The sequence below is a fragment of the Neofelis nebulosa genome, chromosome 9, assembly GCF_028018385.1.
Source record: "Neofelis nebulosa isolate mNeoNeb1 chromosome 9, mNeoNeb1.pri, whole genome shotgun sequence".
NCBI lineage: Eukaryota > Metazoa > Chordata > Mammalia > Carnivora > Felidae > Neofelis > Neofelis nebulosa.
In genome coordinates, this window is record NC_080790.1 from 136,218,602 (window position 1) to 136,244,681 (window position 26,080).

At 60.1% G+C, this 26,080-nt stretch overlaps 1 protein-coding gene across 6 annotated transcripts; it reads right to left on the reverse strand.

Moving 5' to 3' along the window:
• Window positions 1-10,130: 10,130 nt before the first annotated feature.
• ZBP1 (Z-DNA binding protein 1) lies at window positions 10,131-25,582 on the reverse strand. 6 transcript variants are annotated; one of them, XM_058686062.1, is made up of 9 exons: window positions 25,489-25,582; window positions 24,404-24,631; window positions 20,857-21,078; window positions 20,233-20,298; window positions 19,678-19,851; window positions 18,298-18,462; window positions 16,496-16,702; window positions 15,286-15,519; window positions 10,131-11,368 (listed from the first exon to the last, which is right to left on the reverse strand). In XM_058686062.1, the coding sequence occupies exons 2-9, from the start codon at window positions 24,435-24,437 to the stop codon at window positions 11,127-11,129; spliced, it is 1,344 nt and encodes a 447-aa protein (XP_058542045.1). In that variant the 5' UTR covers window positions 24,438-24,631; window positions 25,489-25,582; the 3' UTR covers window positions 10,131-11,126. The 6 variants fall into 6 exon arrangements, 4 of the variants coding, with proteins under 4 accessions (XP_058542045.1, XP_058542044.1, XP_058542043.1 ...); XR_009249134.1 differs by lacking the exons at window positions 24,404-24,631; window positions 25,489-25,582 and adding an exon at window positions 11,735-11,884 and having other exon boundaries at window positions 11,243-11,368; window positions 20,857-21,484; XR_009249133.1 differs by lacking the exons at window positions 24,404-24,631; window positions 25,489-25,582 and adding an exon at window positions 11,735-11,890 and having other exon boundaries at window positions 11,243-11,368; window positions 20,857-21,484.
• Between the last annotated feature and the right edge of the window lie 498 nt (window positions 25,583-26,080).

Here is a 26,080-nt window from a genome sequence, read left to right on the forward strand (position 1 = left end):
CAGAGCTTGGACAGGGTGCGGGTGCTGTCCCCAGCTAACCCAAAGCCAGTGTCTCTGACAGCTTGGAAGTTTCTAGCAAGAGATCCAGCCTGAGCTGGTTCCATTAATCATTCCCTGTAGACTTGACCTGGTGAATTCTCCAGGCCACAGGAGAGCCCAGGCCCTAGCTGTGAGCATTACAGTGGGGGCGTTTCGGTGACGGCCCCAAGGGAGGAGGGGGTTCGAGGTCAGTGGGGAAGGAGTGAGCTCCCTCCCGTGCCTGGGGTCACACCCCCTGCCTCACATGGCCGAGAGCCACGATGGGGTGGGTTGAGACCAGACAAGAAATGGGGAAGTGCATCCAAGCTGGGCAGGGGTCCCCGCGGAGACCGGGGTGCCTCTGTTTATTAACCCAACACTCCCCCAGCGCCTGGTGGGAAGGGATGTGCTGGCTGCAGACATGATGAAGAAAGAAAACCATGGTCAAGGCCAGTAAGACAAAGAAAGAAAGGCTGTGTTCACGGAGCACTTACCACCCCTCAGGCCCCGTCCTGCGTGCCCCCCACCTGCCCGCGTGGCCCAGAAGTGGGTGGAGCGGTCCCTGCCTCCAGTTTGTGGCTCAGCAAGGTTGGCCCCGCGGCCAGGGTTCCCACGCTGACAAGTTTGAACCGGGCGTCCAGCTCCAGGGCCTGAACCCTGAGCCCCTGGGCCACTTCTGAGCCGCCGTGGGAACAGTCCTGGGAGGGAGATCGAGAACGACCCCAGTCCGATGACCAGTTTCCCATGACGTGGTGCATGGGACGGCTGGGGACTCCTGGGGACGTGCAGGTCCTGGAGACCACTGGTGGCCAGGACCCAGACCCATTAATAGCAGCTGGGGGGGAGGCGAGGGGGTTTCCCTGGGAGGCAACTGGGCAGAGGATGGGGTACGAGGCCCGGGTGGGGAGCTGGACCCGCCCACCACACCGCCTTGTCACCCCAGACCCACGACGACGACGGCCCAACAAGGCTGTCTCCGACGGGGACTGACCAGCGGGTGAATGCCAATTCCAAAGCCACAGGCAACACCAACATGGTCCCTCCGTGGGGGTGAGAGACACGAGCCTCCCGCCTGGAGGAGGGACACCTGAGTCGAGTCCTGGCGCCACCTGAGGAAGCAGGAAGGGCGTCCCATGAGGCGGAAGGTCATGTAGAGGTGCTGAGGCAAGTGTAAGGCCAAAGCGTGCCCCGCATGGAGGCAGCCGCGGGGTCTGGCGTGCAGAGCTGGGGCACGGAGGGAGCAGGGAGGTGAGGGAAAGGGTGGAGGCCCACGTCTGGCTGATCCCGGGGTCCATGGTGAGCCACTGAGGGATGTGGCAGGGAGTGCCAGCAGCCACATTTCCCCCAGTCCCTTGGATGCTGGGTGGAGAACAGATCGAGGGGCAACAAGAAAGTCAGGGGGCAGGCTGCTGGAGGGGCATGGCCGGGCCGGGGCTGGCTTTGGAAGTGAGGGAACGGGCAGCTTCGAAGCCTCTAGCAAGTGAATGTTGCCAGGACCTTCCCCAGGAGACTTCTCTAGAGAGATCTACGTGGGTCCTGGGGAGGATGGGATGAGCAGGGGTCGGGGACACGGAGAACCACCAGGCCAGGCCCGCCCCTGCTCCCGGGGCACCGGGAGGGGGCCGAGCCCCCAGACCTGGTTCTGAGGAACCCCTCTCACCCAGGAGGGGGGAGTCCGCCTCAGGGTGGCCAGAAGGGCCAGCTGGAGGGGGGCCCGGCGGGCTCAGGGTGGGGGGCACGCTTGGGGTGTGCAGGCGGGCGGGGCTGGGATCGGGGCCTGGGGGCCGAGGGCAGAGAGGACGTTCCTGGAGTGTCAGCAGGGGACAGGGCGGGGCAGGGGCCGGGGCCGGGGCCAACCCCCAGCTCAGGCAGGAAAATCTCCGGGCCTGGCCCGAAGCCAGAATCAGCCAGAAAAATCAATGCTTAACCTGGTGACTCCCACAGGGACATTGGCCACCACGTCAGCATGTGGACTGAGACCTGGGTCTTTGTAAATACCCCAGCAGGGAGTGAAGTCCCCGCCCAAAGCCGCCCGCCCGTCCACACGCAAGTTCGTGTGCTTGTCTCCACGCGAGGGGCAGTGAGCCCAAGGGAAGTAGTCAAAGACCACGAGACGTTCACAGCGCACCCCCATCTTTTGGGGGCCCGAGTGCAGTCTTTGGGGGGGGTCGAAGAAGCAGCCTGGCCGTGAGGGCCTCACCAGGGGGATCACGGTCCCCTCTCACACGAGGAAGCGGACAGGACCATCGGGATGGGCGCAGGGACTGGGGGCTGGGGGGGGGGGGGTGGGCAGGGAGGGTGAGGGAACAGCCGCTGTCACAGTTCGGAGGAAGGAGCAAGCCGTGAGCCAAGCCCCACCTCTGCCCAGGCGTGAGGCCAGGTGGGCGATGACCGCCCGTCACGGACCAGGAGCCCCGGGCTCAAGGGGTCCCTCGCCCACCCGCCGGCTCTCCGGATGCCGCACACGGGCTGGGGAAGCCACGCGTCTCTCGGGAGCTCGCCCTCTGCTTTTCCTTCTCTGCCAAACAAACAACTCTCGCCTGTCTGTCAGCCTGTCCAAGAACGTCAGCTGTGGGTGCCCTGACCCCCCACGGCAACCCGCGAGGCCGGGGCGGGTGGGAAACCGGGCACAGAGAAGGCGCACGCTCGCCCACAGCCGCACAGCCTGGGGGAGGGTCTGAACCACCGAGGCCGCTCTGGGGCAAAGCCTCTGCCTGTAGGACAAGTGGACCAGGAGGCCTCGATTTACCCTGCGGCACCGGGCCGGGAGCTGCTCCTTCTCGTTTCTGGGCCCCCGGGCTTCATGCGACGCGAGTCACAGAGTCCGCCAACTATAGCAGGCATCAGCCCTCGGGGAAGGGGCCTCAGAACGCTGATTCCCAGGCCACCCCCCGGCCTATCTGCACGGCACCTCTGGGCCCGGGGCCCCGGAACCGGCATTTCTATGAGTCCACTCTGGCATCGGAGGATGGGCAGTACAGGCTGGGCCCCAGCACGGCCCGACTTGAGGAGACAGCCAGTGCCTTGGGCTGAAGGCGGAGGGCCCCACAAACTGTGGCATGGAATTCATAGGACAGAGAAGTCACTGTGGACTCAGGGAAGGGACCAGGAAGCCTCCGTGGTGAGGGTGGAGGCTGGGTGGGGCCTGAACGGTGAGAGTTGAAAGGAGAGAGCATCTGCGCGGAGGCCACGGCCCAAGCTAAGGCCCAGAGGCTGGAAAGGGATGTTTCTGGACTGGTCAGGTCTGGGGAGCGAATGGGGGGGGGGGGGGGCGAGGTATAAGGCAGTGAGGACAAGTGGCGAAGCCAGATCTTGAAAGGGTCTGAATGGTAGGCTAATCGTCCAGGTTTCCAGCCCCCACTGGACATCAGTCCCCTGTGGGAGATCGTTCATTCGTTCATTCGTTCATTCAGACCTGTGACATGAGGCCCTGGAAACGAGCCAGCCAGAAAAGACAGGGAAAGGACGCTGCGGGGAGAGCATGTGCAAAGGTCCTGGGCCAGGACAGATAGACCCCAGTGACCCCCGCAGCGACTGGACAAAAAGGCACCCAAGGACACACACTTCCGGGCAGGGGGCAACAGATGAACGGAGTGGTCACCCCCGCTCGGCAGAGGAACAGCCACACAGTCCACAGAGACAGGGTACGGACAGGGGGGGGTCTTAAAATGCAGAGTTCCGGCCCTGGAAAGGACCTCCAGCGCCAGCCCCCGCCCCAGGGGTCCTGGGCTGAACTGAGGCAGAGGAGTGGAACCCCGTGACCCCTTGTCCCACTGCCCAGTTAGTTCCCAGCTGGGGCTCTGTTTGCAAAAGGAGTTCTGGAGCGCCACCTGGTGGCCAGGGGCAGGGCCACGGCCCAGGTCACGGCCCACAGTGTCCAGGCCACAGGGGGGGCCTGTCCCCCCATCACCTCCATTCTTGTAGGTGTTTGTAGCTACCCAGTTAGCACACGTGCCCCGCAGATAAAGGCGAAGATCCAGAAAAAGCCGAAAGAAACTGACCACCTGGGACCTCACAGCCCCACACCTGCAGGCACACGTTCTTTCATCGGAAAAGTGGATCACGCCCCACAGGGAGCTCTGTGGCCCCCGGGCTCGTTCCCCACGCGCCGCTGGGTGGGGATCTCGTTCTGCGTCAGGGAACATTCTCGAACCACGTAATCGGAGCAGCAGCGCACACTTTCGGAAGTGGTCCGGGGCTGACTCGGGCCTGCTGGGCGGTTGCGTTTAGAAGAGCCGAGCGAGTTTTCCAGAATTTCTTGGTTTTGCTTTGCTTCCCTTGAAGAAGATCGAAACTTCAGAGTCTTTGGTGCCGTGACGCAAAGGGGGGTCTTGAGAAACCCACCTTGGGGGCCAAACATCCTGGCGCTGGGGACCGGGCCCACCCCGGCCTCCCAATGTCTGCTCGATAGCCATTCCGTGACCTGCCCCAGGATCCTTTTGGAGTCAGAGGGTCCTGGGTGCCCGTAAGGGACACTCAGGGAGTGGACGCACAGAGGGGACCAGTCAGATCTGCCTTTAATCTTGGGCGGTGAGCTTGCTCCTCTGAGCCTCAGTTTGCTCATCTGTAAAATGGGCAAAATCCCAGTTTGTCCACTTCATGGGGTCATCGTCAGGGTTAAACATGTGACCTCTTAAAGCACTGCCTTACAGGCCCAGAGCGGGAGGCTTGCTGTCCTCCAGGCCCGGACAGGCATCGCCAGGGGCAGGCAGATCCCGATTCCGACCCGACCCAGCCGACTGTCAGGTAAAACTAGGGGCGATGCCGGGAGTCAGAGAAGGAAGAAGCCGTCTAGGAGGGCAAGGTGGGGAGGGAGCTCCGAGGTGTGGGTGGCTCAGAAATGTGCAGTGCACAACACTGACGCGGGGTCTCCTGTGAGCCAGATGTTGATGTCATCCTGAAAACGAATTTGAAAGGAAGGAACAACGATCCCCTTTTACACACTGACGTGTGGGGCTGAACTTTGACCCCAGGGTGGCCCCGAGCTTGTTCACTTGAGCCCCGCCCTGTACATAGACCCGGTGGCGTTGCCGGGGGGGGGGGGGGGGTCCACCTGCGTGGTGGGCCAACGTGAGGACCTGTGGGCTGTGTGCTCCGAGAGGTTGTCACCCCCAACCCCACCTCCCCACCTCCCAAGCGTCATGTGGCCCTCCATGTACGAACGATTCCTTCCGCCCCCATTTGGGCTGTCTTCACTCACTTTGCCTCCTAGGTTTAAAATCCCAGCAGGCTCTTCCCGGGCTGTGTGACCTTGGGAGAGTAGCTTGACCTCTCTGTGCCTCAGTGTTTTTACCACGTGAAAGGGGTAAGAATCCCCTTCGTCATGGGCGACACGGAAGGATTGAGTGAGTCCGTACGAGCGGGAATCTGGAAAAGGCAGCTGTTGTAGGGACTCGGGGCTGCAAGGCCACAGGCGTGGTCTCAGGTGAGATCCCTGGGGCCCCTGCAGAAGCTGGGCTGGGGATTTCCAGGGGTCCCAGCTTGCAGGAACGTTCCCCACGAGAGACCATCAGCCCTTGCCCGACACTGGGGTTTTGCCTTTGGGGCTCTAAGTGGGAAGGGAGACCCTGATGAGAAGGCAGAGCAGGAATTTAACCGGGGACCTGCAGAGGGGCTTAGGGCGCCGTGAGCCCCCCCCAGAGTCGCAGGCAGAACGTTGTGTGTCTGGCCACTTTTGGGGGAGGGAATGGGGCCGCACATCCACCCCCGGCCTGGTCCCCAGCTGGGACCCTGGCAATTCCCGAGCCCAGCGCGTGCTGCAGCCAGCTCGCGGCCACCAGAGGGCGCTCGGCCCAAAGCTGTGAAAAGCGGGGCACCAGCTTTGCTGCGCTGGCCGGCTGGGCCCTCTGGGCTCTGGCTCCTGTCCTCCCAGATGCCCTCTTGTCACAGAGACCGGACAGAGCGTGACGCTGGGTGAGGGGGCTGCCGGGGTCACAACTACGGCCGTGACCCATTGGTATCTTGGGTGTGCCCACCTGGGGTCAGCCCTGGACAGCTCAGCGTCGGGGGGGGGAGGGGGAGGGGAGGGCTCCGTGGGACCACAGGACAAGCTTTTAACAATACGCCTGCCCACCCCCCACCCCTGCCCCAGACACTGGGTCGGTCTGGGGTGAGCCCGGACACCAGCATTTGTTAGATGCGCCCTGAGCTGAGTCACAGTGTAAGACCTCAGCATAAACTCTGCGGATAAGGTGCTGTCCTTACTCCTGCCCATTTTACAGAGGAGAAAACTGAGGCCGAGAGCCGCCGGCGTTTACCTGAGGTTACACTCAGGTTACTCCTAGCACCGCAATGCCACACCCCACTCATGGTTCCGTCTTCATGATGTTAATGATGGAAACAACAATGTCACCTATGGCGGGCTTTCTCGGTGTGGCTCCGCATGCATTGGGGCTTGGTGGCTCTTTGCTGTGGGGGGGAGGGGCTGCATGATGCCCCCCAGTGATGTCCCTGCCCTAATCCCCAGAAGCTGCGACCCCGTGAAGCAGACTTCGTGCAGAAGGGGGGGGGGGGGATGGTCCCGGCTTGCCAGGTGGGGCCCGTGGCATCCCAAGGGTCCTTAGAGGAGGACGGAGGGTGAGAAAGAGAGGGAGAGCGGAAGGTGCGATGATGCTTGAGTCGGGGGTGGAGGACGGGCCACCAGCAGGGAACGCAAGTGGCCTCGGGAAGCTGGAAAGGCCCGGAGACGGATTCTCCCTGGAGCCTCCAGAGGGAGCCGCCCTGCGACACCCTGACCTGTCAGCGGGGCCCATGCGGGACTTCTGGCCCTCCGCCCTGTCGGATAGGAAGCCCGGGTTCTTTTGAACCCCTTCATGGCGATTTGTTACAGCAGTAACAGGAAACCACCCCACCCTCTGTCTCTGGGACAACCAAACATGTCTGCAGACTTTTGCCACGTGTCCCTGGCAGAGGGGAGATGTGGGTGACACGGGCCCTGAGGGGGAACCATCCGTGCTGAGTTCCGTGCGCGTGTGGCCCGGCTGGCTGTGACTCAGCACCATCTCGTCTGACCCTCTAGCGAACGTGCCTCGATTGCCTCCCCGGCCCATTCTGCAGAGGAGAAGGCTGAGGCTCCGGGCCGTTACAGGGGCACCTGAGGGCGAGGTCGCACAGACAGGGAGGGGCTCCGTTCCAGATTGTGTCTGTGCACCCCAGCACCTCCCACCGGGAGAAGGGCCTGGCTGTACTGCCCCCAGATGATGCCGGGCCTTCTGGGGGCTTCAAGGCCCAAATGGGTAGCAGCCAGACCTCCGTCCCCCCTCCTAGCCGGCCGCTCCTCCAGCCGCTCGTGGACAGCCCACTGAGGGCAACAAAAGCCATAGGGTCCCAGGTTGGGGTGGGGAAGAGAGGGAGGGAATCCCGTGTCACAAAAAATGAAGCCAGGCCGTGAGAGCCAGGCGGTGGCTGTGGCCCAAACTGCTTCTCCAGGAGCAGGTGTCAGAGCACTGGCTTAGGAGCCCAGGGGCCTGGGGTCAAATCCCGTCTCTACCTCTTGGGCAACTGTCTAACCTTCCTAACCTTGGGCAATTGGCTAACCTTCCGACTCAGAATCTGGAAGGCTCCGCCCCGGGGCGTGGGCTCCACTTAACAAGCCGCCCCAGGCCTGTTACTGGTTCTTGACCAATCCGAACCCTCTCCGGGACATCCTACCCACAGTATCTGGCTTGAAGAATCCCTTTTCTGCTGGAGTTGCCAAACTCACAGGCCCTAAGACTTGAGCAGCAGGCAGACACATGGAGAGAGTCTCTCGGAGAGACGGAGAGAGAGAGAGGCCTCAGTGTAATGCTTGAGTCCCTGGATCTAGCCGTTCCTGAAGCTACCTATCTCTTGATTTCCCAGTGGCACGAGCAAACAGATTCTTTGGTAAGTCTAGGTGAGCCACGTTTCTGTCACAGCCAAGATGCTCCCGAACGACTCCCTAGACTGCTGGCTGCTCAGAGTCCCCCACCTGGGCTGTCGGCTGACGCCCCCCAGGTGAGGGGTCCCACCTGGGCTCATCCCGAGACAAGCAGGGAAGCTGGACGAGAAAACAGAATTGCATTTGTGAGCAGTTTGCGGTGGTTCGGCAAGACCACCTCTGACTCATGCAGCAGACTGCCCCCCATTCAAGTCCGGGGACTGCAAACTCTGTCTGCCCCGCTTAGGGAGGAAGGGAGGCTGCGTGGGTGGAGAGCTGGTGAGAACAAAAGGCGGGGGCTGCACGGACTTCATCATTTCCGGCTAGCTAATGGTACCTAGTTAATTTCTCTCCTGAAGAGCCCAGCGTTGACCTTCACCTCCAGCCCCATTAACCGCTGGCAGTGCTTTGTCAGCGTGTTTAGCGAATTAATTATACAGAGAGGGGAGATCTCGCAGGAACCGGAGCGCTCCGGCCGGGGGCTGGCGGTGCGGACTGAGGATCCTGGATCCTCCGCTGACAGGCCCCGGTTAACCGCAGACCTGGGGCAGACTTGGAGGCGAGCCGTTTTCAGCTCGCCACAGACGAAAGAAGATGCCAGAAGCAGCGAGCCAAACCCGATCTCCAGCCCCTTAGACCCGGTGGCATGTGGGCAAAGCGGATATCCCGGGGCGGGGGGAATGATCTGGGGGCCCCAGGTCAACACGGTGGCAGAGAGAACTGTCCCCCAGCAGGCCGGGCAATTCCAGCCCGTGGGACGCCAGGTGGTCCCTGGGAGACAGGTAGGGCGGGGCTTGTACAGCGCTCAGGGTCGAGCCCAAAGTCCCAGGCACACGTGGTCGGGCACCTGATTCCCTCCAGCCAACCTCCTGCAGGTTTTCTCTGCATCGTGCTTTCCAGCACCCAACCCCCAGTGGCGCTCTGCACGAGGTCCCATGTTCCGGTCCCGGGCGTCTGCCCCGCCCGTGGTCCCGCCCCACCCGACCTCGCTCCGCCAGGGGTGGGAGAATGGGCTCACGGAGCCTCGGGGACCTTCCAGACAGTGTGTTGGGGGGTTCCGCCCTCCCCCACCCCCCTGTGCTTAGTGCTGCTCGGGACCCATGGCGATGCCCGCCTCTCCCGCCGGCTGCGAAGTGCTCACCGCGGTCAGGGCTGGGTCGCCCTCCGCCGGCAGCCCCAGGGCCGGGCCGCACGGCGCACTGGGAAGGGGGTCTGTCCAGCATTCACCGGGGGTGCAGAGGGGAGAGACCAGGCCCCCGTGCCCAGGGAATTCACCGGCCGATGCCGGGGGAGATGCGGTGGACTTCTGAGCTCCGCGCCTGTCCCTTTTCTGTGACTTTAGAGCACTGGCCACGCCCTCAAGCCAGGTGACCTGGGGGTGGCTGACCGACCCCCATGGTGGTGCCAGGATAGATCATGTGACACCAGTTGGCCAATCACAGAATCCCGTTGCTCCCGCTAATGACCTCAGCTGCGAGGTGGTCACGTGACCAAAGCCATCCACCTTGGCCTTGGCTATTGGAAAGCGGTGCTCAGGGTGGGGGCCAGGAGCTGCCAGGGGCCATCTTTGCCAACCCAGAGGAGAGCAGAGCAGAGAGACGGGAAGAGGGAGGCTGCGTCCCGAGACATTGTCTGCCTTCCGGGATGGAGATTTTCCTGAAGCAAGATTCGTGCTTGGCCTTGTCTGCATGAGAAGAGTCAGCACATCCCCTTTTGTGGGAAGTGGGTCCCAGCTTTCTGTCATCTACAACAAAGTGAGTTTTGAGAGACAGACGAGTAACAAGGCAATGGCATGGGTTTGACAGGGAAGCACAGGAGGCCTCAGGGGCAGCGAAGAGACACAGGCTGGAATGAGAGCTTGGGAAGCTTTCCTGGACGAGGTCGCGTCTCAGCCGAGACCTGCTGGCTGAGTAGCGTAGAGCTGAGGAAAGGCGGCGGCAGAGGTGAGAGGGACATACCACGTTGGGAAACTGAAATCCGCCTGGAGCGGACTTCCACACTAAGGAGACAGAGACATGGGCTCATCTAATGGACAGGAGCAAAGATAGAGCCTGCTTCAGGAATGGCTGGATCCAGGGGCTCAAACAATGCCTTAGGACGCGTCCCCTTTAGGGGACATACCGGAAGTGCTATGTATTGGTCCGGGCACCGATCAAGGTGTCGAGGAACTCAAGATCTTTCCAGCCAAGTTGAAAAGGCATAAAGGTTTGTTCCGTGACATTAAAAAATATATATATATTTATTTTGAGAGAGAAGGAGGCAGAGAAAGAGAGAGCGTGTGGGGGAGGGGCAGAGAGAGAGGGAGAGAGAGAACCCGAAGCAACCGTCAGCGCAGAGCCCGACGCAAGGCTCAAATCCACAAACCCTGAGATCATGCCCTGAGCCGAAATCGAGTTGGACGCTTAACCGACGAGCCACCCAGGCACCCCTGGTCAGTGACCTCCTTGACTGAGTCTCTGTGATGAGCCAGCCCTTCCTCCACCCAGGCAGATGCTAGCCCCAGGGGACGTGGCTCCTGGGCGTTGGACAGTCGTGGTCCAGTAGAGTTAACACAAAAGAGAGTGACGTACGGGCGTGGCATCGGGAGGGGCAGTGCACGTGTAGCTGTGTACGTCGTGGGCGTAACAAATGGAGCACACGAATCCACAGTGGCCCTGCCCGGCTGACCACCACCTTCTTCTATCCTTCTCTGTCTTCCTCCCATCATCCCTCCGCGAGTGTCCTCTGAACCAACCCCACTCCGTTCCTTTGTTCTGGAAATGCCACTGCGCCCACAACCCCTCCAAGGGAACCCCGTCCACCCGCGAGCACCATGCTGGCATAAGACAAACATTCCTTGATGATTGGCCAGCAGAGGTCCCCTGGCCTGTGGGCTGGCCAGTGACTCCCACTGGGGCCCGGACGGGAGGGATCTGTTTTCTGGAAGTTCAGCTAAGAAGGGCCGAGAGATCAAAGTCAAGGTAGGGAAGTTCTAGAAAGGTCGAGTTGGAAAGAGGTCAGGCAGCCATAACAGGCCTTGAGGAAGTCAGGTCTTGAGTGAGAGGAGAGTGGGTAGCCACGATGAAAGGCAGGCTAAGGTGGTGGTAGGGACAGAGGTGACCCAGCCCCAGGCCAGGCCCAGCCCAAACGCTGACCCTTGCCGCTCGCGTGTCAGGAGGCAAGAAGGCGGAAAAGGACATTTATGGAGCCCAGAAGGCATGGTACCGGAGGTTCACTGGTGTTCGCCTGCTCTTTCCGAGAGAGGCTGGCTGTCTGTTCTGGGCTCGACCTCCCCCTGGGACGCCACGTCTGGGGTTCTGTCCACCCAGCCGCCGTCTTCCGCGTTGTGGGGATCCCTGCTTTCAAGAGTCACGGCTTCTAGGTGGGAGATGAGCTTCGAGACGTTGGTGCTGAGGGAGGAAGCCGGGTCCGGAGGGAACTCCCTTCTGGGCTCCGCACCTTCGGAGAGGGGTCCTGGGGAAGACAGAAACTGTTGCAGGGGCGCCTGGGTGGCGCAGTCGGTTAAGCGTCCGACTTCAGCCAGGTCACGATCTCGCGGTCCGTGAGTTCGAGCCCCGCGTCAGGCTCTGGGCTGATGGCTCAGAGCCTGGAGCCTGTTTCCGATTCTGTGTCTCCCTCTCTCTGCCCCTCCCCCGTTCATGCTCTGTCTCTCTCTGTCCCAAAAAAAAAAAAAAAAAAAAAAAAAACGTTGAAAAAAAAAAGAAACTGTTGCCAAAGGGACACCCGGGCCCCCTCACCTCAAATAACCGGAGCGATCTGGCTCGCTGGGGACCAGGGCACTGCCCGCCCCTCCCCGGGTTTCACTGTTGGTTTGCTCACAGTGCCACAATCTTTCTTGCTTTGTGAGCTGTCTCCGGTCCTTCCTGGACTATTTATCTGGTTTGCTCCTGGCTGGAAGTCCAGGTGAGCGAGCGTTTCAGAGCGGGGACAGGGGCAGAAGTGCTGAATGAGGGAGTGAGTTGCTTCTTCCTAACACTGGAAAGACGGAAGAAGCTTTCAGGCGGCTGCAGCATCATTTCTTGGAAAGACCCAGTGGTCTGAGCGACCGAGGAGTACCGCACAGAGGAGGGGTCGTCTTCCAGAAGGCTCCGAGGAGGGCCAGCTTCACAGCCATGTGGCCTGGGCCTGCGTTCAGAGGGACCCAGTGCTCACTCAGTTTAAAGCTCCATTGTGTCTTGGGGCGCCCGGGTGGCTCTGTCGGTTAAGCGTCCGACTTCGGCTCAGGTCATGATCTCGCGGTCCGTGGGTTCGAGCCCCGCGTCGGGCTCTGTGCTGATGCCTCGGAGCCTGGAGCCTGCTTCCGATTCTGTGTCTCCCTCTCTCTCTGCCCCTCCCCCGTTCGTGCTCTGTCTCTCTCTCTCAAAATAAATAAAGATTAAAAAAAATTGGAAAAAAAAAGCTCCATTGTGTCTTGAGATTCGGACGTTGAACAAGGAGCTCCACTTTTCCACGTCGCACCGGGGTCCCCAGATCATGTCACCCATCCGGGCGTCACAGCAGCGAGCCGGGCAGGCAGGCAGCTGAGAGCCCCCCGCGCCCCTGCTGACGGCCCATCCAGGTGCCTCAGCTCACAGACACCCCAAAGAGGGCGCCACAGTCCACGGCACTGACGGTCTGTGATTAACCATCCCGCACCACCCACCCCCCGAAAAGGAAAACCTGCCAGACGTTACACTTCTCAGGACGGGATCCTGCTGTCACCTGAGTGAGACGTTAGACCTTCTTCAGGCCAGCGAGGAGGGTGGGTAGGGGTGCAGAGTGAATAAGGCCTCGTCAGCGCCACTGCTTAGCCCTTGGGGAGGGACAAAAGTTTTCAAACACGGAGGGCTGAATTTCCTTCCATCGAGAGGGTCTCGGCCAGTCCTAAGACCACGTGGGGGTGGCCCACGACCCCTGGGGCTCCTGTGTGCCTCTGTGGAGGTTTCCGGGAAGTGAGGAAGAGGGTGCCCTCTCCCTACTGACTCCCCTCCCTGTTGGGAGCTCAAGGTCCCGGCCATCAGGATGGCAGGACCCTCTCGCATCCAGCACAGATGCCCCCCGGGCAGGTGGATGCCAGCTAGGGCACCAGTCAGCAGCCAGTCTAGGGTTTCCGACCACGACAGGGACAGTAGGACGCCTTCGTCCCAATCCCAGAGAGCCAGGAGCTGCAATCTCCCCTGATCCTTCCTTCACACTGAAGGCAGAAATCCTGCCATACCCTCTCCTGCTCAGAGCTCCTTCGTGGCTCCCCGTGGCCCTGAAGGAGTGCCAACGTCTCCCTGGGGCCTGGAGCTGTGCCCTGGCCTCTGCCCCCCGCGAAGCGTGCACAGGTCACACTGACGCTCCGGTTCGCCCGCCATCCTGTTCTCACCTGTTGCCCACGCTCGTCCCCCGACCGGGACACCCTCCCCCTGCCGCCATCACCTTGCTCCTGCCTGTGCAGCAGAGTTGAAGTCACCTGGCCCCACAACCGGGGCCGGAGCTGTGGCTAGGCGGCTAACTGCAGCCGTGTCGTCCTGTTGGCCGTGGAGCCCCCTCCTCTGAGTCTCAGCGGGGCGCAGGTGACATCTCCCAGCCCCTCTTGAGGCCAAGGGCGGGCCGTCGGACTGAGGCCAGGAGCGTGGGTGTGCTTGGTCAAAGGGGAAGGGCTGGCCCTCTATAGCCTCTCTGCCCACAGACAAGGACATCCCCCCCGCCCCCACCTTGCACGTGTGCTGAGCCTCCAGCAGGTGGCGGCCGCCCTGCAGGGAGAGGTTAACCTCTCTCTGAGACAGAGTTTCACTCTCCGTGGCGCCCCGGTGCTTCCCATGAGGCCTGAAATAACAGCAAGGGTGATGATATGGGACGCTGCCTGAAGGCACGTGCAGGGCCAGGCGCAGGGCCGGGGCTTTGCCTACAGAGCTCACCCCGTGCTCTCGCCACAACCAGGAGCCACAGGCACTTACCATCCTCATGGCACAGATGGGAAACAGGCCAGAGCTAAGTGCTGGGCTAGGTCGCTTGGCTAAAAAGATTTCACTCCATACACTGATTCCAGAGCTGCTCTCTGCTATGACCTCTACTGCCTTCCAGACATCAGGAAATGGGAGACTTGAGAATGACTGTGGGTGGATGGACGGGTGAGATGGATGGGTGTGTGGGTGGATAGGTGGATGATGGATGGATGGATGGATGGATGGATGGACAGATGAGTGGATGGATGGATGGATGGATGGACAGATGAGTGGATGGATGGATGGATGCATGAGATGGATGGGTGTGTGGGTGGATGAATGAGGGATGGATGGGTAGATGGATGGGTGGGTGGATGGATAGGTGGATGATAGATGGATGGACAGATGAGTGGATGGATGGATGGATGATGGATGGATGCATGGATGATGGATGGATGGATGGATGGATGATGGATGGATGGATGCATGGGTGGATGGATGGGTGGATGGATGGACAGGTGGGTGGGTGGGTGGGTGGCTGGCTGGCTGGCTGATGGATGGATGGATGGATGGATGGATGGACGGATGGGTGGATGGATGGATAGGTGGGTGGGTGGATAGATGGATGGGTAGGTGGGTGGGTGGGTGGGTGGATGGATGATGGATGGATGGATGATGGGTAGATGCATGGGTGGGTGGATGGATGGGTGGATGGATGGATAGATGATGGATGGATGGATGGATGGACAGATGAGTGGATGGATGGATGGATGCATGAGATGGATGGGTGTGTGGGTGGATAGGTGGATGATGGATGGATGGATGGACAGATGAGTGGATGGATGGATGGATGCATGAGATGGATGGGTGTGTGGGTGGATAGGTGGATGATGGATGGATGGATGGACAGATGAGTGGATGGATGGATGGATGCATGAGATGGATGGGTGTGTGGGTGGATGAATGAGGGATGGATGGGTAGATGGATGGGTGGGTGGATGGATAGGTGGATGATAGATGGATGGACAGATGAGTGGATGGATGGATGGATGATGGATGGATGCATGGATGATGGATGGATGGATGGATGGATGCATGGGTGGATGGATGGGTGGATGGATGGACAGGTGGGTGGGTGGGTGGCTGGCTGGCTGGCTGGATGATGGATGGATGGATGGATGGGTGGGTGGGTGGATGGATGGGTGGATGGATGGGTGGGTGGGTGGATGGATGGATGGATAGATGGAAGATGGATGGATGGATGGATGGATGGACAGATGGGTGGGTGGATGGATGGATGGATGGGTAAATGGATGGGTGAGTGGATGTGGGGATGGAGAGATGGGTAGAAGGATGGGTGGATGGATGGATGGATAGGTGGGTGGGTGGATGGGTAGATGGATGGAAGGGAGAAAGAGAGAGAGAGAGAACACAGGGCCCACCTTGTCCCAGGCTCACCTGCATCCTTGTCCAGCTCCTCAGGGCCCCCTCTGCTGTCCTCAGGCTCTGCAACTCCTCCTGGACCAGCTGTCCCTGAGATGACAGTCATTCTGTTGCCGTTGCCAATGGCAGTGTCCTCAAGGAAGCATGAACTGATGTGGACTCTCTGGATCCCATCTGCCTTGCAGTCAGGTCCTGGTTTGGACCCTGGAATTTTGAACGAAGCCCCTGAGCCAACAGTGGTGGCAGAGACTGTGGGTCAGAGACAGAGATGTCAGGAGGGCTGCACAAGCAGCTGGATGGTGGCCCCCGAGCCCTGACCCCCCAGCCTGGCTTTCAAGTCCTCCCTGGCCCGCTCGCCTCCCTGAAGGTCCCCCCGGTGGGCCAGACCAGGCTTGGTCCACAGCAGAGACCCTGCCTCCCTCGGTGCCTCTACACACAGCCTGGACTGCTGGCGGTCACTGCCCCCCAGGTGCCACCTGCACCCTTCCCCTGGGACTCGGCCCCCTCCTGCCGTCTGCTCCCGTCTCTGCTGCTGGCTTCCCCACAGCTCCGGAATGCCGCCTCCACCTTTGGTTAAAACCTTCATGCAACCATAGCCTGTCCCCAGCCTCCCCCAGCCCCCACCTGGCCCCTTTCCTATCCAAACTTTGGACAAGACTTGCTCACAGTCTCCCCTCCTCCTACTCCCACCTCCTCTGTGTCCTCAGGTCACCACCGACCACTGCTGCCGGTCCCCACGGAGCTCCCCGACCTCATCGGCCTGCCCACTTCTGGAAACTCTCCTCCTGGTGTTCCCCGGCCTCTTTGCTGTCTTTCATCCCTGGCCTGTCTCTGGACTACCAGGGCTGGGGACGACTTAGCCTGGGCTCTCTGGTCACCATCGACAGTGCTTAGTAGGGCATCTGGTACTCAGATGACTCCTGTCTACCCTCCTTAGATGCCATTCCAGTCTGGTCATCTCCTCTGACTCTGCCTCAGCTGGTCTGGCCTCTGTTGCCCTGTGTCTGTTGTACAGATGAAGAAACTGAGGTTTCCTGAGCGGGGGTGGTGGTGGGGAATGGGATCCTGAGTGCGACCTCTAAAAACCCCACCTGCTCTACTCTGTGGGACAGCCTCCTGGTGGAAGGAAAGGAGTTTCCCATCATGCCTCTCTCCCCGCAAAGACTGGCTCATGTTCCGTGCAGCGAGGGGCTGAATGGGGTGGGGTGGGGGCAGGATGGGTTACCTGGGGGGATGCCAGAGGGGCTGCAGGCAGCCGGGCCTTCGGCCGGGGCACTGGTAAGGCTCATCTTGTTGCCATGTCCCAGCAGCACCCGCCTGAACACAGACTTCTCCAAGCGGATGTCCTGGGGCGCCCAGGCTGCAGCCGGGGAACTCTGCGTCGGGGGATCAGCTGGTGCCATTGGAGGGAGGTGGAGGGGAGCCACGGAACCTAGCAGGGGACACAGCAACATGACCTCTGACACCCACCCTCTGCCCACACCTCCCTAACACACATACATACAAAGTCCTGGCTGGACGGAGAAGACAGGCCTCTGAATTCTTTGTGGCCACTGCCAGACTGGGAATGAGCATTTCTGGCTATTGATGGAGAGCAGGGGGGCCCAGCAGAACAGTCAGTGTGGGGGTCGCCGGGTTTTTATGACTGGGGCCTCGCGTCACCCGGGCACTCGAAAACCCAGTCAGTGAGCACAGCCTCTGCCCCCTAGTGCCCTCCACCCTCTGACCCCACCGGGGCAGGTGTCCTCAGGTGCTGGCATATCTTTAACGCCCCCTCAACACTGAGCATTTAGAGCCCTGACGTTACTTTATTTTCTCAGTATTTATTTTCATGGTAAACTGCCTGGTTTTTAACTTCAGGTAATGCTATAAAAGTTCACTTTAGAATAAATTCGAGTGGGGCGCCTGGGTGGCTCAGTCGGTTGAGCATCCGACTTCGGCTCAGGTCCCGATCTCACGGCCCTTGAGTTTGAGCCCCGCTTCGGGCTCTCTGCTGTCAGCACAGAGCCCACTTTGGATCCTTTTTCTGTCTGTCTGTCTGTCTCTCTCTCAAAACTAAACATTTTTTAAAATATTTAAGATACAATCATAAAATAAATTTGAGTAGATAAAAAGGGAAACCATTTAACAACATGAAGAAAATAATCTGACACGGGCATGGCCCAAACTGGGAGGACTAAGGTTGGGGAACCATTGATCCAGATTCTAAAACAAAGTTCCTCATTTCACAGTTGGGGAAACCAAGGCCCAGAGTGGGGAAGGGCTGTCTTGAGGTCACAGGGAGTATTCAAGCTTTCGGGCTGATGTTGTCCCTCGTGTTCCACGGCTGGTCCGAGAGGTGGCCCCGTCCCCTCTCACCCCAGGGCCTGGCATGGAATAAACACTCTTCTGCGGGATTGTATTTTATCAAAACTAGGACACCACTGGCCAGGTGCATCCCAGTTTCTAAGCCGTTAAAATGTGGGGGGGAAAGGGTGTCTTAGAACAAACAAAATACTACAATGACCCCTTGTGACATTCTACTGGAGGAGAGTGAACCAAGCTATGTCTCGTGGAAAAATATCAGATCCCATTGAAACGGAAGCAAAAGGTTATCGGGATGAAGGGAAAGCAGGAGAGGTTTGATCCAGGTGTGCAGGAAGACTTCCTCATGTTCAGGAAGGCCGTAAGGGATGACCTTGGAGATGTGAAAGCTGCCCTTTCTCCTCAAAGGTTGAATGTCCCCGGGGGCGCCTGGGTGGCTCAGTCGGTGAAGCGTCCTACTTCAGCTCAGGTCATGATCTCGTGGTTTGGGGGTTCGAGCCCCACGTCGGGCTCTGTGCTAACAGCTCGGAGCCTGGAGCCCGCTTCGGATTCTGTGTCTCCCTCTCTCTCTGCTCCTCCCCCCACTCATGCTCTCTCTCAATAATAAATAAACATTAAAAAAAATTAAAAAATAAAAAAGGTTGAATGTCCCCCTCTCGGCCCCCACCCAGAGGGAGCAGGTGCCCCTACGGGTCCCTCTGAGGGTGCCCTGAGAGGACTCACCATTCTCCCCAGAGGCGGTTGGCTTCACTATGACGTTCCCGTGTCCAATCTGGATGTCTTCCGAGTTCTCAATGGAAATATAGTTATTTGGTCCATTCTGACAGATCATGTTGATTGGATTTTGCTGGTAAATAATCGCAGGGGACTCGCTTCTTCCTCCACAATCTGCAAAATAATATTCCACCCAAGCCCTCTGCATCTCTCCAGGGGTTCCAAATACCGATGGCCGCAACAAAATGTCCTGTGGAGCTTGTTAAAACACAGGTTCCCCCACATCCCCCCCCCCCGGGGGTCCCGAGTCAGTAGGTCCAAGGTGGGACCCAGGAGCCGTCGTGTTTAACAAGCCCCGCAGGGGTCTCAGATGAGCCTTGCTTGGACGTCACCACAGCGGGTCACCCTATCTGTGCGTCTTCTGCCGACCTCAGGAGGCTCCCGGGAGCCTCACTGCTCACCTCCTCCTCTGCGGGCGTCCCCTGAGCCCCAGGACCCCTCTCCCTTTAGAGAAGGCCGCAAGGTGGCCATCTACGGGCTGTTTCTGGCCACTGGATAAGCTTTGTTTGGCTCACCGGACATTTTTAAGCATTCAGAGTTTTCAGCAGTGTTTAAGATCTGGCCCTGTCACATGCGACCATGCCAGGGACGCTGAGACCCCCTTTGGGGGCCGTGAGCTGGGTGTCAGTCCCATGGGGGCCAGGTGGGCACCTGCCGGGGCCTCTGCCGCCTCCGCACACAGGGTCACGTCCCACCTTTGCGGCCCCTCAGCTCTTGTGTCTCTGTGGGTCCCTTTCTCCATAAAAAATATTCAAAATTACATTTCACGACTGTGTTGGGATGAGAGACAGATATAATCTAAGCTGGGGTCGTGATTCACCATTTATTATTATTACGATATTCAGCTTTTCTTCTGATGGTAAGAGAAATTAGAACATCCTCGTGGACCCCGAACGCGGGGCCCCGCGCCTGCCACACCCTGTGGGTGTCTGAGCCCAGCCTTCCCTTCCAGGAGCTTCGAAACTGCACGTTGGGCAAAGTGCTGAGAGAAAGCTGTTAGCAAACTGTTAGCTAACTCAGGGTGAGCCCCACATCCCGGGGCTGAGACAGTTAGGAGCGGGCCACCTCCCTTCCTGGCCCCTTGCTTTCTGCAGCTGCAACCTCGGGCCACTCCTCCAGGAAGCCCTCCTTGGTCACTCCCACCAGCACACCCGCCCTCCTGGCGCCGCCTTCTAGTGATCCATCCGCAAGACCCCTGCAAGCCTCTGTGAAGGTCTGGCAAGGAAGGTGGGGCTGGCAGGGCGCCCAGGCAAGGACCAAGCGTCGGATGTTACGCTCTCTCTCCACCACCCTGCCCCGCCTACCTGGGCGCAGCAGGTAAGGACCTACCTGGTCGATAAATCGACCATAGACTTGATTTCTCATCAAGACTCAGAAGGTGCCTGTTTCTCATATCATACAAGTCTGGGTTGACTTCTTTTGTTGTTTTCATTCCCAGGGTTCGGGCGATGATCAGGGCCTTACAGGGCCCAGCGCCTTCCAGAAACCTGTAGATGGCTTTCTCTGCGAGGCAGGGCGGTGGGTGGTTAAGGGGGACCCCGGAGCTTGAATCTATCTGCTCCACTGTCTGCTGGCCGTGCAGACGTGGGGCAGCCCCGGACCCCCTGTGCCCAGTTTCCCCGTCTGCAGGACGTGGTAATATCACAGCATGGAGGTCGTTCTGTGGCTCGGGGGCCGACGGGCAGTGGATGTCGGCCACTGATCGGAGAGATGGGGCCTTGGCCACACGCGTCCTCCGCTGTGCGGGCTGAACCCCCCCCCCCCCGGGATACCGTGTGGGGACCCCTCGGTGGGTGGGGCACGAGTAACATCTCGAGGGGCCCGGGAGGGTTTGGGGTCAGGGGCCCCGGGGCCCGGCAGCTGAAAGGAAACGGGGGTGCTTACGCTGTTTGCTGAGCTGAGGGTCAGGTTCCTCTGGAACCGCGGCTGCGTCCTGCTGGGCCCTCGCCGCTGGAGAAAGAAAGGTGGGTGGGGGGTGGAGGGGCAGGAGAGGGGACGGGGACTCCACGGGACCAAGGCGGCCTCCGCACGAGGGAGAGCCGGCCTCCGCGTCCAGGGCCGAACAAGTCTGCCTCCAGACCCGCCCTGCCTCTCCTCGGCCGACCCACCTCTCTGGGCGGAGAGCAGGAGTGCCCTCCACCCATCTCCACCGTCAGCCGCTGTGGGCGCCTGACGAAAGCCGGCCCTGTTGGTCTCTGCCCTGCAGAACTACGGAGGAGCTAAGTCTGTTCTATTCTTATCGTCGTCGTGCCCATATCGTCACTATTCAGGCTCTGCTGAGTGCCTGCCTCGCGCGGTCAGGAGGCTGGGCCCTTTCTGCCTCGCCCCCTGGCAACCCCAGGCCTGCTGTCATGTCCGGTGGTCCGAAAAGGAAATCAAGGCACGGCCAGGGGATGCCACGCACCTTCGAGGGGCAGGGCCCGTATTTGACCCCAGGCCCGGACCTCGCTCGTCCGCTGCCGGGACTGCTCGCGCTGGGCCCACCCCGACCCCCGGGGGGCAGGTTACCCTGGCTGAGCTGAGCCGGCTCTGTGGGGACCACTTCTCCGGTCCCTCCCTCGCCCAGGCGCCACATCGCCAGGCCCGCCAGGGAGACTTTTGACTCCTTCTCCATCCGGTAGAGGACTTGGTTGAGCTTCTTCTTGGGCACTTGGCATTCCTTTGCCAGCTGGACGGACTTCACAGGGGAGCCAGCGTCCCTCAGCACCCGCAGGATCCTCTGCTCGAGGTCTGGGAGAAGGAGAGGAGGGCAGAGAGAGAACAGAGCCTCCCTTGGATCAAGCCGGGGCCGGAAGCTCGGGGCGGGGGTGTCCCCGTGCGAGGGGTCCAGGGCAGAGGGAGGGGCGGAGACCCGAGCAGACATTCACTAACAACGCCTCTGTTCGGTGACGGGCAGATGGGCTGCTCAGAAATGACCTTGGCCAGGGGCACTTGAGTGGCTCAGTCAGGTAAGCGTCCGACTTCGGCTCAGGTCATGAGCTCACAGTCGGTGAGTTGGAGCCCCGCGTCGGGCTCTGTGCTGATGGCCCAGACCCTAGAGCCTGCTTCGGATTCTGTGTCTCCCTCTCTCTCTGCCCCTCCCCTGCTCGTGTGTTCCCTCTCTCTCTCTCTCAAAAATAAACATTAAAAGAAAGAAAGAAAGAAAGAAAGAAAGAAAGAAAGAAAGAACCTTGGCCAGACAGGCTGATGGCCAGAGGAGGCGCCCCAGCCTTCTGAACATCCTCTGCCTGGTGTGGGCGCTTGAGGGCAAGGGGCGGGGTGTGGGGGGAGGGGAGCACTCAGCCCTCAGACATCCTCAGAGCACAGGGGAGCGGAAGGTGGCAGGGTGGGGTAGATTGAGGGCAGAGGAGCAGGAAGAAGTGGGGAGGGAGGCAAAGTCCCTCCTGGGCCTGTCGTCACCGCCCCCTGCACCCTCTGTCTGTCCTCGGGGGCTCCCCTTCCACGTCAGTGGTGGTGGTCATCCAAGCCAGAAAGCTAAAGACACTCGGAAACGGATCTTTCTCCCCAAAGCCCAGGTCCAGAGAGGCCTAGAAACACTGTTCCCCGCTCTCTCGAATCCCTTCTCTCCCTCTGTGCCCCCCCCACCCCCGCCCATCCCTCACTTCCGTCTCCCAGAGGACAGCAATTCCACCACCGGCAGCCGGACCCTTCACTCGGCGGCCCTCGTGCTCCTTCCAGCCTACTCACCCCCGGGCCTTTGCACGTAGTGCCCCCTCTGCCAGAAACACCCTCCCGCCTCTCTACGCCCCCCAACATCCACTCCGCCTCCGGGTCTCGCTCAAACACCATCTCTTGTGGGGAGCCGTCCTGGATGCCCGGGGGAGTGGGGTGCTGTGTATGCGGGGTGGGGCCCTTGCAGAATGGCTCCGGGGACCCCCTGCTGTGATTGCTGGGCCACTGTAGCACCTCTGGTGTCCAGCACAGCACCGGGCATACAGCAGGTGCTCGGGGGAAAAAGCATTTGAATAAACGAGTGACCCAGTGGCTCCACCCACCGCTGGGACAAGTGTCCGCCCAGAGGACCCAGGGCAGGGCACGGGCAGATCCCTCCCGGGTCTCTGTTTCCCCTTCTGAGCTTAGCGACCCTAAGCAGAACCCCAGGGGCTCTGAATGGCCCCTGTTGCTTTCAGACAGGCTCCCACAAACCCAAGCCGGTTGCTCTGTGGGCAGAGGAAAGCAGGGCACACGCAATGCCCGGTGAGCTGGAGGGAGCCCTGTGGGCAGCAGCCGCAGCTTTTGCCAGGAAACATCTGTCCCCCAAGTGCCCAAGAGAAATGCAAAGCAAGACCCTCCCAGGGAAGACCCGGGGCCCTTTGCAACAGCCCCATCTGCCTTCTGGGTTTTTCCCGGGTTCCTTGGTGGCAACACTGGTCGGGGAAGGGGTGATGCATTTGCTGCCTCCGCAGCTGGGCCGTGAGGCTTGCCCTGTGGTCAGACATGTCCGTCCTTGCCGGCCGCAGGTGAAGTGCAGTCGGGACACCTGGGGACACCCCCCGCCCCTTCACCTGCCAAGTTCTGCCTCCAGCGGCTGGAGAGCCCCAGCCAGTCAACAGCAAGCCTGACTCTGCCTTGTCTTGAAAAGAGTTCTGATTCTTGAAAAGCCTGTCCCTGGGTAGGCCTCCTCGCCTCCCTCCACCTCCACCCCAAGCAGGTCAAAGTGAAGGCCAAGTCCGCAGGGCTGGCTGGCCTCTTGTGCTGGGCCTTCCGGCTGGTGAATCTGTACATGGGAAGTTGCAAAACGGATGAGGTGTAAGTGACAAGTTGGTAAGGAAAGAAAAACCTGGAAGGGAGAAGTTAAGTGCAGCTACTGAGTGGTGAGTACCTGCGTGTCCCCTGGGGGGACATACAACAGAAACCTGGAAAGCAGCCCCGGCCCTCGGCTCACCGTGGTGGCACCCCTCCCCAGCACACCGCTTTTCCTCTTTTTGGTGCCCTGACGGCTGGTTTCCTGGGTTTGAGCCCCAACTCTGCGATCCGCTGGCTATGTGGCCTCTCTGTGCCTCACTTTTTCCATCTGTAAAGCGGGGCTAAGAGCAGCTACCCCAGGGGCGCCTGGGTGGCTCAGTCGGTGAAGCGTCCGACTTCGGCTCAGGTCACGATCTCACGGCTCGCGGGTTCAAGCCCGCGTTGGGCTCTGTGCGGACGGCTCGGAGCCCGGAGCCGGCTTCGGATTCTGTGTCTCCTTCTCTCCCTGCTCCTCCCCTGCTCATGCTCTGTCTCTCTCTGTCTCTCAAAAATAAATAAATGTAAAAAAAAAAAAAAAGTTTTTAAATTAAAAAAAAAAAAAGGGCAGCTACCTCCAAGATTGTAGTGAGGAGTAAATGAGCTAATGATAACAAAACGAAAAAACCGCCCACAGCCCACAGCCCACAAGCCCTTTAGCACACAACACTTGCTCAGCGTGTGGTTCCTTGGTCTGTTCTTCCAGGAGTGAAGGGGTATCTGAGGAAGAAGGGGACCACAGGTGTCCCCGGACGCCTCTTCTCAAAGCAACTTGCTATTTCTTTTTTTTTTTTTTTTTTTTTTTTCAACGTTTTTTATTTATTTTTGGGACAGAGAGAGACATAGCATGAACGGGGGAGGGGCAGAGAGAGAGGGAGACACAGAACCGGAAACAGGCTCCAGGCTCCGAGCCATCAGCCCAGAGCCTGACGCGGGGCTCGAACTCACGGACCGCGAGATCGTGACCTGGCTGAAGTCGGACGCTTAACCGACTGCGCCACCCAGGCGCCCCACAACTTGCTATTTCTTAAAACGAACACGAGTTCAGAGCCCAGTGTCGGCTGTGGTGGCGGGACACAGTGGTCTCCTGTATGAAACGCAAACTTCACAGCGCTGGCCCCTGAGGGCTCCCGAAATGTGCGCGGACGGTACTAACCGGGGCAGAGCAGGTCCTCCCCGACCGGTCCCTGGGCCCGCCTCTTCTCTCCCGACCCCTGCGCTTAGGGATGTGTGGTCGGCTACCGTTGCTGTGATCTGGCCAAGGAAAGGAGCCAGAAAGAGAAGTACAAGTCCCACTGGGAACCCCCACTGTGCCTTAGAAGGAAGAAAGTACCTGTTTCGCCAGGGTCCTCGGGGGCCTGGGCCATGCTGGTGGCCGCCGCGAGACGCCCGGAGACCTGGGGACAGCGGGGGGGCTCGGAGAGGGGGGGCCGGGTCGAGGCGAGGGGTGCTTGCGTGGCTGAACTCCGTGCGTCCGCAGCTGTGAAGGGATGACACGTCAGCTGGCCGGGTGTTTGCTGTCCACGCTCCAGAAACAGGCCTAGTCACCCCGATCGGCTTTCTGGTGAAAAAGAAAACGAAACTCCTGTGTGTGGCTTTCGAAAGAAACAAAATTGAAAGGAGAGTTGCTGAGCAAGGCCTCCGGCTACGTGCTGGAAGGAAGGAGCTGAGACTGGCGAGCCCGGAGCATTCTCCGGAAACACAGGGCTTTCCGGACCTTCTGGGCGCCCACCGCGGCCCACCCTGGCGCCCACACGTGGGCTGAGGCACCTGGAACCATTCGTCTGTGTATCACAATGACAGCTCTTTTTAATGAGCATCTACCACACGCTTTCCAATCTTGTATGCCCCTCTGACTGCCCCAGGGGAGGGGCCAATCCTGATCTCTTTTCCCAGAGGGGAGACTGAGGCTTAGGTCAGAGGGGGTCACTTGTCCGAGGCTGGGTTCTAATCCAGCCCCACGATTTACTGGCCGTGCGACTTTGGACAAGTTACTGAACCTAGTTGTGCCTCGGTTGCCTCATCTGTAAAATGGGGCTAAATGAAAACGTAGCTGCATCAGGAAGTCCTAGCGAGGACTGAAGGGGGATGAGTCAGTTGAACAGTTTGGCCAGATTCCCCGGGGGCCATCTCCGTTCATGAGCCCAGCTAGGCACCCACATACCGGGGCAAGGGACCCATCACTTTCATTTATTTCAAAGGGGCCACTGATTCCCAGGTAATTCCGAGCCACTGTTCTTCACCAGGAAGTAGAAGGGAAAACCGGGGCCTGCAGTCGCCAGGCGGCCAGGAGGGGCAAGAACTCAGCCCTGGAAGTCTCTGGGCTCTGGGTCCCAGCGGCAGAGGCCTGGGGAGGGTCTAGCCCTGCCCTCGGGGGACTTTGCCCCAGCACGTCTGGGCAGGGAGGGGCTGGCTCACCTGGAGCGGTGTTTGCAGAGCAAGCTGGGGACAGTCCCGACGCCCACAGGGCACCCAGATCACTCACAGCCTCGCGCTGGGGGCGGGTCGTGCGTCCCAGGGGAGGTTGCGCCCTGCCCCTGCCTCGTGGGACACGCTCAGTAGCAACAGGAAATTGCAATGGTGCTTTGTTCTTCTTTGGGGTAAAACCGAAAACTTGTTTCTGCCTAGGAATCGGCAATATTGACTTTAAATGCGGGGTAACGGGGGTGTGGAGGGTGATTGCGGAGGCGCCCTCAGGGAGGAGGCTCTGGGGAAGCCCCCATTGGGAGGTTGGGGGGGCGCCGTGCCGCGACGGGCCACCAGGTGGCGCTCGATCACCAACCTGGACCCCGGGGCCCCGCTCGTGGTCTCATTGATGTAGGGGGACCTCCCACCCGTCACCATCTCCCAGGGAAACCCCGACTCCGTCTGGTCCCACTCTGGTCCCACTCCGGGCTTCCCGCCCATCCTCCCTGGCCTCTCTTACCCGGGCTCTTTGGCTCCTTCCCTGCATGCTGCTGACCTCTCAGGGTAGAGGCCTGAGACCCCAGCCTCGAGCCGGGCGCCTATG